Below are 15,578 nucleotides of genomic sequence, written 5' to 3'. Positions count from 1 at the left end.
GGTTTCAGAAGTTTACGGTTTCGGTCAGTGGCTTCGTGTGGACGGAAGGCCGAACCGTACAAGACCTTTACGGTTTCGCCAAGAAATCGGCTTCTTGTGGACGGGGCCTTAGTGAACAAATTCATCCGTCATGAAGGATGACTTAAGTCTCAAAAGAGCCCTAAGGCCTACCTATATAACTATTAATTGAACTTAAACTCTCTCTCTCTCTCTCTCTATGTAAAACATTTTCTACTTTGTTTTGGACATGTCTCAAAATGTAGCCTAGCTAGCCCCAGGCTAACGTTACTTAGCATATATGCCTCCACTCGCACGTCTCCCGGCGCAGCAGCACTTGCTGGGGTGGTGACCCCGGCACCAAATAGGTCTGTCAATTTTGAACATTTAGCAGCTTCCACCTCCAGAGACTTCAGCTTTTGAAGTCGCAGTTTTTCGGCGCCACCCGGGCGTTTCTTACGCTTATCCATTTTCAGCTCCTTCTCGACTCCCGCGACTCCGGCCCATGCCATGAGGTCCCGCTCACCCTGGTTTGTGTTGTGATTGACAGCACCCTCAGGGCTCTCTGAGCCTGTCAGCCCATGATTGATTGCCAATGACAAACATAGACCAATAATATGTGTCGATGCTGGCAACACACTGCTAGCCCTCTGTAGCCCATTGGCCGGCCCAATTGGAGGAAATTCCGAGAGAGAGAAAAAAAAAAAACATAGCGGACCGGACCGGCCCACATTGGGTCAACGGCCCACCAGGACGATGCCCGGTATGCCAGATGGCCAGTCCACCCCTCTCTCTCTCTCTCTCTCTCTCTCTCTCTCTCTCTCTCTCTCTCTCTCTCTCTCTCTCTCTCTTCCTTGGGACCTTTAAACCTTTTATAAACCGTTTAAACGTGCAGGTATGAGTGTTCATGAACATAATATCAATTATTAGATCATTAACATATATTTAATGGGTAGACCTAAACAAAATTGTTCTTAACTTGGTTTAAAAATGCAGCGTTGCTTATTCGACAAGTCCTCAGCATCACTTTCAACCACAGTCCCTGATAATATTGATATTATGACGTCAGGCCATGAGCCTTCCTTCAGCCCCATCATGACGTCATAATCAACACTTCTACTCAGAACCGCCTCTTATTGCTCATAGGTCATTAACTGGGAGATCAAAAGAGGCAGATTTACGCAAACCTTACCATGTGTTGCGTGTTATGCGCAACATATGGTAACACCAACCGCAGAACGGTTATCCAAATTATAAAGAAGTGTACAACACTTGCGTTACAGTGTGTGTATATTCACACACACATGTGACACTCGCACGGTCGTAGCTCATTGTCTCATCGGGGGCCAAATTCTCTGGGCAGGCAAGGCAGAGAAAGAGGAGGTAACTTGCCCCCTTTGACAACATATCGGGCCAAATTTGAAATCAGGGCGTGTGAGCTTTCATTTTTCAAAGGCGGAGCAGGATACCTAGTGGACAACTGGACACAATTGATGCCACATCTCCCTCTCCAGATTTGTATGAAGAGCGCCTCTCTTGCAAACTGAGTTTAATATTATAGCCACGGATCGTACAATGGAAATGTTACTGAAATCCAGATAAACTTACTATGAGCAAGGGGATAAAGCCATCAAATTGCTTGCTTTTCAACTACGACTGTAGCATTTCATCAAATACCAAAAATTCGAACAGCCGCAGGCTTAAAGGCCCACTATGCAAATTTTTTAGCCAAAATTACATTAAGTATGCAGGTTGAGAGTTATGCTGATGGTTCTGCATCCATTTCTGGGTCTATTGGTGGGTGTCTCATTTTCCCATGTGGCCTCTACTGTGAAAAAGCGCATATGCAACTTGATGTGTTCGGACCGAGCGCTTCCGGATGTGACGCGGCGGAAGTATCCTCGAAAATGTAGTCAGATTGTAGTTTCGAAAATGCTTTACGGCACAGACACACACCCAAACATGGCACCGGCTAGATATAAACAGCCAGTTGCGAGGCAATTTGGCTTGATTTACCTTAATATAACAGGCTAGGAGTCATTGCGATGGTTCCATTATACATTTTTGTTCGATCGTTCGTTGTTTCAACTCCCCCTTGCGCATCTTGGCGGAGAAAATGAATATGTTTCTGCCGGCGACCCGCCGCCCACTCTCGCGGGAGTCTCGGGTCTCGCGAAGTAACAAATTGCTTTGCGGCACAGACCCCCAAACACGGAACCGGCTCGATATAAACACAAGTAACTAAGGGATTGTTACATTCATCATAGATCAGCCGACTAGAAAGAGACAGAGAAACCCAATGTCGGAGGAACAGAAGAAGAGAAAGGGGAGACTGACCGACAGAGAGGCCAGACACGAGTAAACGTTGGGCAAGCTTTTCAGGAATAGCGTGAACTGAAAGAAAAAGAAGACTTCAAATCAGACTCCGACTTGGCCGTGTTGCTTTTGAAATTGAAAGTACCCTTGGGTGAACTTTGTCCTTGTGGTATTCTTGATGTTGATAGTCTCTGTACAAATGTGTTTGCTCAACCATTTTGTTGTGAGCCCTGTAAAAATTGTTTTCTCGACCGTTTTGTTGTGAGCCCTGTATGTTTCTAGCTTGCTTGGTTGCAGCCATATAAACACCTTTGTTTCCATTGGTGTTTTGCTGTTCGTCTGTCTCGTCCCCCAGATACAGACTGAATCCCCGAATCCAGGTTCTTGTTTATTTAGATTATTATGTTGGCCAACACTCTCACACTGATTGTTCTGTTCAACCTAAGATAAAACAATTATAATCTAGGATATAAATTCTCCCCGTCAACTATAAAAAGGATGGCTTTATGTTTATTGCAATACAAATACACCATTTTAAAAATGTATAACCTTGCCTACACTTTATGAACATTTACTTCGGACATGGCTCCACGCATTCGCCGGCTTCTTTGAAAACAAATGCACATGGCTCGCGTAGAAGTGCATGGGGAAGGGTCGTCAACGAGTTGTTACGACAGTGTTGTAAAATATCTACTACGAAGCTGTAGGGGGCGCTGTGTAGAGAAATGTGCGTGCCAAAACCAAGAAAACAGCGAAGAAATTCCCGAAGTTGCATAGTGGGCCTTTAACAGTTGATCCTAAGAAAATTAATGATGAATTTAAAGATTTTTACAAGACATTATATACTGTACATCTGAAAACACACACATAATTCCTCACATTTAGATACCATCTTTAATTCCCTTAAGATCTATACTGTTCACTCCAACTATATAGAGGCTTTGGAGAAAAACATTACTGTTGAATAACACTGCAGCAGCTAAATCCATGCAATGTGGGAAATGCCCTGGACCAGATGGATATTCTGCAGAATTTTAAAACAAGTTCATACATAATCTAGCCCCAATTCTAATCTACATGTTTAATGACTCATTAAATTCTCTCCAATTACCAGAGACTCTTAACCAGGCCTTAATATCCCTTATTTTGATCAAGAATAAGGATCCACTCTCCTGCGCCTCATTTCGTCCCATCAGCTTGCTAAATGTAGATTTTCAATTATTATCTAAACTCCTTGCTCTGCGTATTGAGGCTGTAACACCGACTATCATCTCCCCGGATCAAACCGGTTTCATTAGAAATAGGCATTCCTTTTTTAATTTAAGGAGATTATTCAACACAATTTATAACAAATCTACAACCCCGGTTTCAGTAGCAGTGATATCACTGGATGCTGAAAGGCCTGTGATCGCGTGGAGTGGGGCTATTTGGCGGAAAGTTTATTACTTCCCTCTACATAGGTCCACTAGGCAGGGATGCCCACTTAGCCCCCTTTCATTCTCCATTGCTATTGAGCCCTTGCAATTGCCCTTCGCTTTAACACTCAAATGACTGGAATAGGCAGGAAAAGCTCTGAACAAAGGGTCTCACTTTATGCGGATGATCTTCTTCTGTACATTACGGACTTATTTGTATCCATTCCTGCTACACTTGCCACACTAAAAGCCTATAGTCATATATCAGGCTAAATGACCTTAGTTACTCATAATAGTTTTACATACCTTGGAATTAAAGTTTCTAGTAAATCCAAAGATCTCTTTCATGCCAATTGTACATCTTGCATAGAACGTATGCAACAGGATTTTTTAAGGAGTCTCTTGCCTCTACGCCGGTGTCGTTGACTTCACTCTCCCATCAACTGCTCAACCTTTCCATATGTTAGATTTATTTAAAAAATCTCAAATTCTAACGCTATTATGGCTAACATTTCTTTTTCTACTTCAGCTCCCCTGGCTGCGAACCATGTTTTTCTGCCCTCCTTATCTGATATCACATTTCCTATATGTTCTAGTCTTGGAAGCAAGCAATTCAAAGACTTATATATTGACAACATTTTTGCAGCTCCCAGAACCGTTCTCCCTTCCCAAGATTCACCTCTTTAAATACCTGCAAATTCATACTTTTGTTCGCCATAAATATGCCCAGTTTCCTATTCTACCAGAGGAAATTCCTCTGGATGATTTTCTCGCTGTGATGAAAGGTATGATTTCACATATCTACAGTCAAATCCTAGGCAGTCTTCAACCTCCCTTAACTCTATAAAGCCGCTCCGGGAGGAAGATTTGGGGGAGGCCATCTTAGACGAACTTTGGGAGGATAGTCTTAAATGAGTACACACTTCTTCTATTTGCGCCAAACATGGGCTGATTAACTGCAAAGTTATTCACTCTACTCATTGGATCAAAGCTAGTCTCTGTAAAATTGTTAACAATATCGACTCCTCTTGCAAAAGGTGTGGAAATATACCAGTGAATCACATTCACATGTTTGGTCGGGTTCAGCTCCACACGCTTATTGGACTGTGATCTTTAGCATGCTAACAGAGGTGACGGGGACTCTTATCGAGCCAGATCCTATCATTGCTTTGGCGTCCCTTGGTTAGCTTTGCCTAAATCACAAACAGAACTGATAGCTTTTGTAACATTTAATGGCCAGACGCTTAATATTTATGAGATGGATTTCACCAAGTAGACCACCATCTCATACTCAAGTTGTAAATCAATGATTCCCAACTTGAGAAACTACGGTGTACACTCAGAGGTTCTTCCAAAAATTGTATTTTGAATGTTAAATGAATGTTGAATATTAAACTAATATTAGTAATTAATGCCGGTACTTAGGACTTACCCGTTCAATGGTAAATAATGCATTATAACTAAAATGCATTTCCTGCAGAAAATGCGGTGAGTGCTGTAGTGCAAAGTGAGGTTGAAAATATGTTTTAATAAAGACACATAGTTTAAGACGTAAAGAAATGCTAAATGGCAAGTGAAGTGATCAAATTAAGGGATTTTTACCTCAATTTGAAAATGAGCCTCAATGGAGTAAACAATGTAAACATGCACACCATTTAAAAAATTTAAAATGGCTGGAAACAAATAAAGTGAAGAGTTAGTGATCAAGTATGAATACATTTGAGGTAGATCACATTTTATTCAATAATTTTAGCACCAGTGAAATAATAAATACTGTAACCTCTATGAAAGTTAATGAGACCAACTGAAAATATAAAATATAATATAAAAACTACAACTGTTGATACAATTAGTGTAATGAAGTTAAGAAGTTAAGAGAAAGATTGAATAGCTGAACTAGATGTGAGATAATAATATGTACTCGCCTAATGCTCATTTTTCCAGCCCAGTCAAATTGGGCGAGAAAAATTGCCCAATCTGCCAACACTGCCTGCACGTCCTCGCTCTAACCTCAGATTAAATCAATGAGACCAACTGCAAACAAGCCGACATGGAACTTAAACTGTGATATTGAATGATAAAGGTAATCGAAATTCTGTTTTCAGATTATTGAAGATACAAGTGTATTGATTTGTTAAACCTTTGAACGAAGGTTAACGATAAAATATTGAACAAGTTACGAAGTCTAAAGTAGTAAGTGTCACTTCCACTGTAAAAAATGGTATTTTAAAAGTAGAATATCTTCAAAAGTATAAAACATTAAAAGAAATCTGAAAAGAAGCGCGCGATACCAAGCTAATATGACTATTTTAAAATTGTTTTGCTCACTACTGCATTGAGTTACTCATGCAGTTATGTTCAGTTGAATTGTACAGCCTCTAGGTGGCGTAGTAAGGCAGACTGATGATAGATCATGCGAGAAGAGGGAAAGAAGAATGTAATGTAGGTTGATACAAGAACGGAGATAAAGATGTTTGCTGGAAAGTAACGCGTTTGTGTTGGTTATTACTACACACCCATCATAACAAGTCTCTAGGAGAAAAATTTAAGAAGTAGATGGGTCCCAAAGTTTTGAGAGAATAAGAAAGAAAGAAAGAAAGAAAGAAAGAAAGAAAGAAAGAAAGAAAGAAAGAAAGAAAGAAAGAAAGAAAGAAAGAAAGAAAGAAAGAAAGAAAGAAAGAAAGAAAGAAAGAAAGAAAGAAAGAAAGAAAAAGAAAGAAAGAAAGAAAGAAGAACAATAGTTGAGCGCTGAATGCAGCCCTCACCTAAATATAAGAAATTCTTCGCTCAGGAAGATAAATCAGATTATTAGCAGAGGTGACATATTTATGGATGAAGACATTGGTTTTTGCTAATACAGTGTCCCTTTAACACAGGGGTCACCAACCTTTTTGAACCTGAGAGCTTCTTCATGGGTGAAAGAAGCTCACCCATGAATGATAGGTCCCCTATAACCAGTGAATGAGTCTCTCATTCACCCCCCCCCCCCCCCCCCAACCCAACCCAACCCGGTCCCGTGGACACTGTCATGTGAGAGCTACTTCATAGTCATACGAAGGGCACCCAGTTTGATACACTCTTCTGAAATAACCAATTTGCTCAGTTTGCCTTTAGTTATATATTATTAATATTGATTAGTGATACTCATCTATGTGAAGAAACTGATCATGTTAATGATTTCTCACAATAATTATCAACAATGACTTAAAAAAGGTGGGAAAGAGTTGTTCAAGAATGAGTTGTGCTATTTTTAGAACCGGCCTGCGGGCGCCTCATATGGTCCTTGCGGGCGCCCTGGTGCCCGCGGGCACCGTGTTGGTGACCCCCCCCCCCCCCCCCCACACACACACACACACACCATACGGTACCCCATACATCTGCTGCAGTACCATCGCTGAACCACCAGTAGAACAACACAACGACATTACACAGGTTGAAAACACTCGCCTACCTGATGAGTAGTTCCTCCCCTTGACCCTCTCCCTCAAAGTACATTTCTAATTACGGCCATAAGCAACCAAACCAAGGAGAGTGATCATTGCAGTGATCGTTGAACAATAAGTGCACACAATTATATGAATATTCTATACCTCATCCGACGGCATATATAAATAAAGATTTATCAAATGGAATGACTATGCATCAATTGACTATGCGTCAATTGTAGTATTGCCTTTGAAGTGATGGAATATTATCATGATATTATCATGGATATTATCATGATAATATCATGATATAATGATAATATTATGATAATATGATATTATCATGGCTTTTGTTACTGACTGGACACTGCAGCGTGACACGATTAGTGAGTTGGCTAGTACGTTTATTAGTTTGCTAGTCATTGTATAGTAAAGTACACGTTTTATTTGTTCATAAATGTGCAAAAGATTACTTAAAGTGTAATTCCGGCGAAAATTGAACCAAGGGTATTTTTCGGCATGAAAACACATGAAATAAGCTCTCCAGACACTTTCTTTCATTGGTCAACAAGTATAGAGCTTGCCCGGAGCAACGCTATCAGGCCAAATGGCTTACATTGCATCCGCTAGGGGCAGCGCGGAACGCTTTCATGTGTAGGGACCCTAGTCATGCTACCGCAGAGGTTTGGTTCTATTTTGAGCAATATTAGTGGTTAAAAAATGCAGATTTGGAAGCGCTCCACACTGCCCCTAACCAATCCAATGTAAGCCATTGGGCCAGTTAGCATTGCTCCGGGAAAGCTCTGTACTTGTTAATCAAAGGAAAAAAGTGTCTGGAGGGCTTATTTCATGTGTTTTCATGCCGAAAAAGACCATGGGTTCAATTTGCGCCAGAATTGAACTTTTTTATTTTTTTTATTATGAGCTGCAGTGCCCTCCTTCCCGTTATTTGGGGAATTCTGAATCCATGAAAAAAATAAGAGGATTCTGTAAAAAATAAATAAATAAATAAATAAAGGTAATATCAGGGTTATAACATACATAACGTTCCAGTGTTCTGGACATTATAACTGTGCCTGCACCATTTGTTTGATATGTTGATGTTTACAGATACAAATATACACAAATACAATAATACCTGGTAAAGTGTCTACATTATAAACATTCTTACTAGTACTGTGGATTGCTTATTCTATCATTAATCTAAAAAAACATAGGTAACATACAAGGACATACCATCCACGATTAAGGAAACAACATATTGGTAAATTACATTTAAGATTAGTTATTATACGATAGAAAATAAATAAATAAATACAAAATTGTAATAAAAGATCAATTGTATCTGCCTACTGCCTACTATTAATGAACAAACTAATGAGTAAACAAAAAAAACATAAATAACATCTCTGAGTTATTGGACACCATCTACTGTGGTGTCTGAGGAAGTGGTTCTGTTGTGTTCTCCGTCTTCAGGACCTGAAGACGTGGACCACCCTGACGATGTACTGCCTGCAGATGGGACACTCGCTCATGCGCTTGCCGCACCTGCTGCAGGTGACCATGTGTCCGCACTCCAGCAGCACACAGTCCACGGGGTAGTCCATGCAGATCCGGCACAGTTCCTCGTCCGGCTTGGTGGCTGCGGCTGACTCTGGGGACACAGGGCAGGTGAGGATGAGGACACAGAGAGAGGCTCAGGGGAGGATTAGGACACAGAGAGGTTCAGGTGAGGATGAAGACACAGTGCAGAAATGGGCTCAGCTGAGGATGAAACATCAAGAATGGCCCCCCCTACTGTTTCTTTCTCATTTACATCTTCTTGTTCTCATCGGCAGGACAGACTGCACCACTCCAGACCAATTGTAACGCGATTATAACGTGGCAGACAAGCTTTCGGTGTTTGCTTTCGATTGTGAACATCGGAAGGTCAGATCCGGCTGTGGTGGCCATGTTGTATGTCGTGGTCAAAAGCATGTCGCCCACAAAGCCCGACGTTAGGACTAGGATGTTTGATCATTTTGACTGTCCTCGCGTAGGCCGGTAACTCCTGTGACGTACAACCTGACTAGGTTAAACACTGAACCCACCCCAGATGAACCACATCATGACGATTTGACCCTCGTGAAAAACAGAAAGGTTGTGTATAGTGTGACCATGGTATTAGTTGGTGTACCTCAAGCAGTGAACCATCACCTTACCAACTGGTACTTGGTATAAGGCCTTATTTGACAGCTCTCTCTGACAGTTCAACCGTGTACGGTTTGAAGAGGTTGTCTTTGTGGTAGTCCCTTTTTGGCTTTGTGGGCTTTGGAACCCATTGGAAGCCACTTGTGTTTTCTGCGTACAACAGTGCTAAACAGCAGTAGCAGTAGTAGGACTGACGACTGACCCATCAGAGGAACAGCAGTATTAGTAGTAGGACTGACGACTGACCAATCAGAGGAACAGCAGTATTAGTAGTAGGACTGACGACTGACCCATCTGAGGAACAGCAGTATTAGTAGTAGGACTGATGACTGACCCATCAGAGGAACAGCAGTATTAGTAGTAGGACTGATGACTGACCAATCAGAGGAACAGCAGTAGGACTGACGACTGACCCATCAGAGGAACAGCAGTATTAGTAGTAGGACTGATGACTGACCCATCAGAGGAACAGTAGTATTAGTAGTAGGACTGATGACTGACCCATCAGAGGAACAGCAGTATTAGTAGTAGGACTGATGACTGACCCATCAGAGGAACAGCAGTATTAGTAGTAGGACTGATGACTGACCCATCAGACAGCACCACAATGCATCCTCTCACCTTCATTGCGGACTTCGTTGTAGAGGCGGGTGACGCGCTCCATCAGCTCCCACTTCTCACAGCAGCCCATGAAGTTGACAAAGTTGCGCGACAGGATTTCCTTGAGCTGACGGACGCTGAGACCCTCGATGTCTTCCACACAGCTCAGGTCAGAGAGGGAGGCGGTCCGGGCCTCCGCGGGCACGGCCTCTTCAGGTTCCCACGTCTGCTGGGACCGGGAATAGAGCGTATTGGACAGGTTCAGACTAGGCTATGGCCCTGTTTACACATCACGGCCCGTCTGCAAATCGGGATTCAAAAGGGTTGTGAGATGGCGAGGCAAAGAGAAATGGTTTCCACCATCGAACAGTAGGAACCGTAGTGTTAGGTTATCGTCTAAACAGAATCTCTTGCGAAAGCGATTCAAAACGCAGTTGTAAACAGGGCCTAGGTTTGAGTTTGCTTTCCTTTAACTAAAGGTAACAACCATGGTAAAGACTTTGAAACAATCCTACTCAAGGCCTAAATTGAGTGCTTTCTGAGTATCTAACCTGTATTCCCCAAGCCCTTATCAACTTAATCAACTCTAAACTTATGATCATTACCTCAATGTTCTCTTCAACTTCCTCTTCGTCCTCCCCTGCCTCCTCTTCCTCATCGTCGTCTTCCTCCTCCTCCTCCGCCACTTCTCTCTCGTTGTTCTCCTCCACCTGAGCCTCCCTTACATTGTTATCACCGACATCTTCTTCAGCCACCCTTTCACTTTCATCACCACCATCTGCCTCCCCTTCATCAGCATTCTCATCCCCCTCATCCTCCTCTTCACCCTCCTCATCATCCTCCTCTTCACCCTCCTCATCATCCTCCTCTTCGTCGTCGTCGTCGTCGTCGTCGTCGCCGCCGTCGTCATCGCCGTCGCCGTCGTCATCGCCGTCGTCGTCGCCGTCGTCGTCCTCATCGTCGTCATCGTCATCCTCTTCGTCGTTGTCGTCTGAGGACGAAGGAGCGGTGTGCTGGGTCTGGGGTGTGGCTCCGTTTGTAGCGCCGTTGGGCGCTGCGCTACAACCGCTGCCGGCGGCGGCAGTGCCGCCGCTGCCGCCCAGGGCCTGCTGGTCCAGGACCAGCTCAACCAGCTCCTCCTTCTCACGGCATCTGTCCGTCCGCACCTCGTGCAGGTGGAGGTAGTCCCGGAGCTCCCGCACCTTGGTGAGGGAGGAGATGGGTCCGTTAGAGGAGAGCAGAACAAGAACCCACTGCGGCAGTGTTTCCCAAACGGTGTAAATCCATGTTCCCAGGCCGCGCCCCGCCCAGTATTGAACGCTCCCAAGGATGACCAGACTAACAAAATTACGACAACTATTGTCACATGACGGTGTCCACGGGACCGGGTTGGGTTGGGGGGGGGGGGGGGGGGGGGGGACGTACCTTGAGCCTCATCAGCTGTGTGCGGTTGAAGAGGGTGCCGTGAAACCGCCGACAGGTCCAGCAGAGACGGGGCTGGCGGGCCTCGGCCTCCACCGAGCAGCGGTCACAGAAGTTCTTCTTGCAATCCCCACAGACATGCTGCGGCAAAACACGGGACAGAACAACGGGTGAGCCTGATCCACGTGGTGGGAAACACGTAGATCGAAAACACACACGAGACAACCCAGGTCTTAGGCTCGCTAGAGCTCCTTCTGTCAGTGTTGTCAATGGGAAAGGGGCGGCTGGTGGGGGGGGTCCTTCCTTACCTTGTGTGCGAGAGAGTCAAAATGGCTACCACAAGCCTTACACAAATGAGAGGGACAGGTCAGGGGGAGACTGAAACCCAGATTTGTGCAGGCCTGTTGCCAGGAGGGGCCGTTCTCTTCCACCGTGACGGAGGGATTCAGAAGAGGCCAGCAATCAGACGTCCACACGCTCCTGCCTGCAGAGGAACACACCAGGGTTGGGGCATCCTAGTGTCCTTCATCATATTCATGTCAATCCCTTTCTATATTGGTCCAGAAAACGTCTATATCCGTTACTTATATTAAGTCCTGTTATTATTGGTTTGAATCATGCAACGTTTGTTGAAGTTGACTTCGGTGAATATTGTTTTGAATTTGTATTTAATGGTTTGTTCTACTTGAATTTTACTTATCGTAGTGTCATTAAACATTGATCAAATTCCTTGATACACAAATACAAGGCAATAGCAGCAGTGCATGTGATCAACAAATGTGGAACTAGGGCCTTTTTGGAACACTGTAGAACGATAAGACATGTTAGCCTACATATTTATACAAGACAGCAGATTAAAAAAAAAAAGGCAGTGCAAAACAAAAATAATGCCGATATAAGAGCAACGTTCAGCAGCACCATTCTGCATCAAGTGTAAAAATCAGATATGGTGTTCATTCTTAAAAAAAAAAGGATTTAGAAACCGGACCCCATCAACCAGAGAGAACAGCGACCGTCAGTGGTTCAAACCAGGATCGGGCCTCTGGTTCACTCTCACATCTGGATGGAGATGGTGGCGCCCATGCAATAGCTCAAGCATTTAAAAACAATGGATCTAGAATCTTCCACAGTTCCCCTGTCCGTTTTTACGTTTAAGTCCTTTCGTTGGTTAGACAAGATCTGCAGCGTTTGGACTGCAGGACGATCGGACGAGCGGGATACGATCATCCGGTGGTCTGGTTTGAGACGCGCTTTGCCTTACCTGCCTGACTGGAAACATTCCCCTTCTGCAACAATCGTGCTAGTAAAAAATGGTATTGTTTGAATCATAATAAATAAATGAAGGTCTTTGTAGGTTATATCCAGTGTTTCAGTATGCATCGTAACCCGTCCGTCGACTGGTTTTCTGTACATCCCAGTCAGTGGACATACTCCATCGACGCGAATGGTTTCCCAGTCTGCGCGTGCGCGGAAGTCCACCTACCGACTGGTTCTATAAACGATCCACTTTGTTCATCATCACACTTACTGACTGGTTTCTTTAATTGATCCAGCTTGTTCATCACCACACTTACTGACTGGTTTCATCAGATGATCCACGCTGTTTATCACCTCTCTGTGTGCAGGACTCGTAGCTTTACAGATGATTTATAAGTCCACTCGCTTTCTTCATCCATTCTCTTAGAAGCGCGTTGCATTTTAGCATCTCATCCCCAAGTCATTATGGTTAACTATGTAAAGTGTAATATACAATATGTCACTCTAGGGCATGAAGTTATAATAGTGTTAATTAATATCACACATAACTATTATCATTACGTTTTAAATTTACGGGTGCAATAGACCAAATATTTATATTATCCTCATTTGTTTGTCTACATTAATAACAATGATTAAACCAACTGATAATACCACTTAAATATAACTGAATAGAGTTGGTGGCGTTATAGACAGGGGCGCACATAACTGGTACGCGTAACGTCACTTGTGTCACTACAGTGCTTTTGCGTAACTTACGGGAGATTGAAAAAAAACGAAACAACAAAATACATTGAGCAGCTACTTGTGCGTTCGCCGCCTGCAAAGAAAAGGAACAGAAGAAAATGTTGTTTTTTTCAAAAAAGTTGCACCAAGATGTGCCGTGGCCCGAAACGAATGATAAGCGCAACACTGCGCAAAATCAGCTGATCACAACGTTCCTTTTGTCAGATAATCAAACGCTCCGTGGTCGAGCTGCTGCAGTTTGATAAAAAAAAAAGTGACGCAAAAAACCTCCGTGAAACTGGCTACGTTTCATAAGATCCGATGTTACGTGTGGAGCTATGTCTGGGGTGCGTACCAAACACCATCTCCTGGTACTCAACTGAGTAACTCTATAAAGCAGTTATGTGCACGGTGGTTATAGCCACCACCCTGATGTATACTAACCTGCTTAGACGGAATCTGCCACCAGGTGGGGGGTGTTTCCTTGTTTCATTATATGTATATTGTACAACTTTCATATGTTTTGTATCTCGTTAATCATTTTTTTTATCTATATATACATATGAATTATAATAATAATAATAGTGTTTTCTTTATGTATAAATGCCTATTCGAGATTTACTAATAATGTAGGTTATAGTCTGTTTAACAGATGCTTGAAGTCTCACTGAGAAGACTTTTGGATCAAACCAGTTTCAAGATTCAAGATGATTTTTCACTAGCTTACAATTGTATCTGCCTGACATAGACAAACAAATTCGCAATAGGGAACGGGAGTTGGACCAGACCCAGTCACAGATTCATCTTGAACCTAGGCTATAAACGTAGAGGCTATAAAACGACAATCAGTCCAAGCACAGAGTTAAGCTTGTAGAAATTAGGCGCGTTTCATGACTTCCCTTTATGGCATTGATAACTGGTTCATGAGTATCTTGTTTCAGCCCCTAACACAGCATAGGAAAGTGCTTATCTTTGTACGATAGCGTCTGGAGGTGTAGGCTTGCGGGGGAACACTTTTGTCTCGCTGTCAGATCTAAGAAACATCAGTTGTGGCCAGCGCCGCCGCCAGCAGCTACAATGGCCCGTGTAAAAAGGTTGTTCTTGGTGGCTTCCTGTGCAGTTCGAATAATACAGCAAATAGGTTTGGCCTGGTTTCACAAGAAAGAGTTGGGAGGCTGGTGTTCTGATGTAGTTCTTGCCCATAGTTTCTACCTTATTCAATTGTTTCTACCTTGTTCAATGTGTCACGGTAATATACAAGCAGGTCCATCAACCAAATTAACCATAGTCCCAGGTTGTCAATAGTAGGGTTAAGTTACCTCCCGTTCCTGTCGTTTTGACATGAGGTTGGTTTTATACATGCTGGTCCTTTTGTGTCTATACTGTTGCACTGCCATACCTAAACGGACGGACCCTTAATTGATGCTGAGCTGCACCTGTGTTTTTCCTACAGTGGAAGGAGTCTATCCTGCAGCTATACAAGCCATACAGTTTACAGCCAAAGGCCACCCTACATCATTCAGCTGCAGGCCAGCCTACAGCCTAGAGCTACAGGCCAGCACACACCCTAAAGACACAGGCCAGCCTAGAGCTACAGGTCAGCACACACCCTAAAGACACAGGCCAGCCTAGAGCTTCAGGCCAGCATACACCCTATAGCAGCAGGCCACCCTACAGCCACAGGCCAGCCTACAGTGTAGAGCTACAGGCCAATCTAGAGCTACAGGCCAGCCTACATCCTACCACCACAGGCCAGCCTACAGCGTAGAGCTACAGGCCAACCTAGAGCGACAGGCCAGCCTAGAGTGACAGGCCAACCTAAAGCTACAGGCCAGCTTAGAGCGACAGGCCAGCCTAGAGCGACAGGGCAGCCTAGAGCGACAGGCCAGCCTACAGCATAGAGCTACAGGCCAACCTAGAGCGACAGGCCAGCTTAGAGCGACAGGCCAGCCTAGAGCGACAGGCCAGCTTAGAGCGCCAGGCCAGCCTAGAGCGACAGGCCAGCCTAGAGCGACAGGCCAGCCTACAGCGTAGAGCTACAGGCCAACCTAGAGCAACAGGCCAGCCTAGAGCGACAGGCCAGCCTAAAGCTACAGGCCAGCAATGAGCGACAGGCCGGCCTAGAGCGACAAGCCAGCCTAGAGCTACAGGCCAACCTAGAGCGACAGGCCAGCCTACAGCGTAGAGCTACAGGCCAACGTAGAGCAACAGGCCAGCCTAGAGCGACAGG

The 15,578-nt window shown here is 44.0% G+C and overlaps 1 protein-coding gene across 1 annotated transcript; it reads right to left on the bottom strand.

The window, feature by feature from the left end:
• Window positions 1-7,539: 7,539 nt before the first annotated feature.
• zgc:171740 (RING-HC_CARP domain-containing protein) lies at window positions 7,540-12,927 on the bottom strand. Its single transcript, XM_030361042.1, has 6 exons — window positions 12,894-12,927; window positions 11,674-11,849; window positions 11,369-11,506; window positions 10,549-11,145; window positions 9,965-10,172; window positions 7,540-8,807 (listed from the first exon to the last, which is right to left on the bottom strand). The coding sequence occupies exons 1-6, from the start codon at window positions 12,925-12,927 to the stop codon at window positions 8,626-8,628; spliced, it is 1,335 nt and encodes a 444-aa protein (XP_030216902.1). The 3' UTR covers window positions 7,540-8,625.
• Window positions 12,928-15,578: the final 2,651 nt, after the last annotated feature.

The sequence above is a fragment of the Gadus morhua genome, chromosome 7 (assembly GCF_902167405.1).
Source record: "Gadus morhua chromosome 7, gadMor3.0, whole genome shotgun sequence".
Lineage (NCBI taxonomy): Eukaryota > Metazoa > Chordata > Actinopteri > Gadiformes > Gadidae > Gadus > Gadus morhua.
The sequence above is the reverse complement of the archived record's forward strand: the minus strand, read 5'-3'. Positions and strand labels throughout refer to the sequence as shown.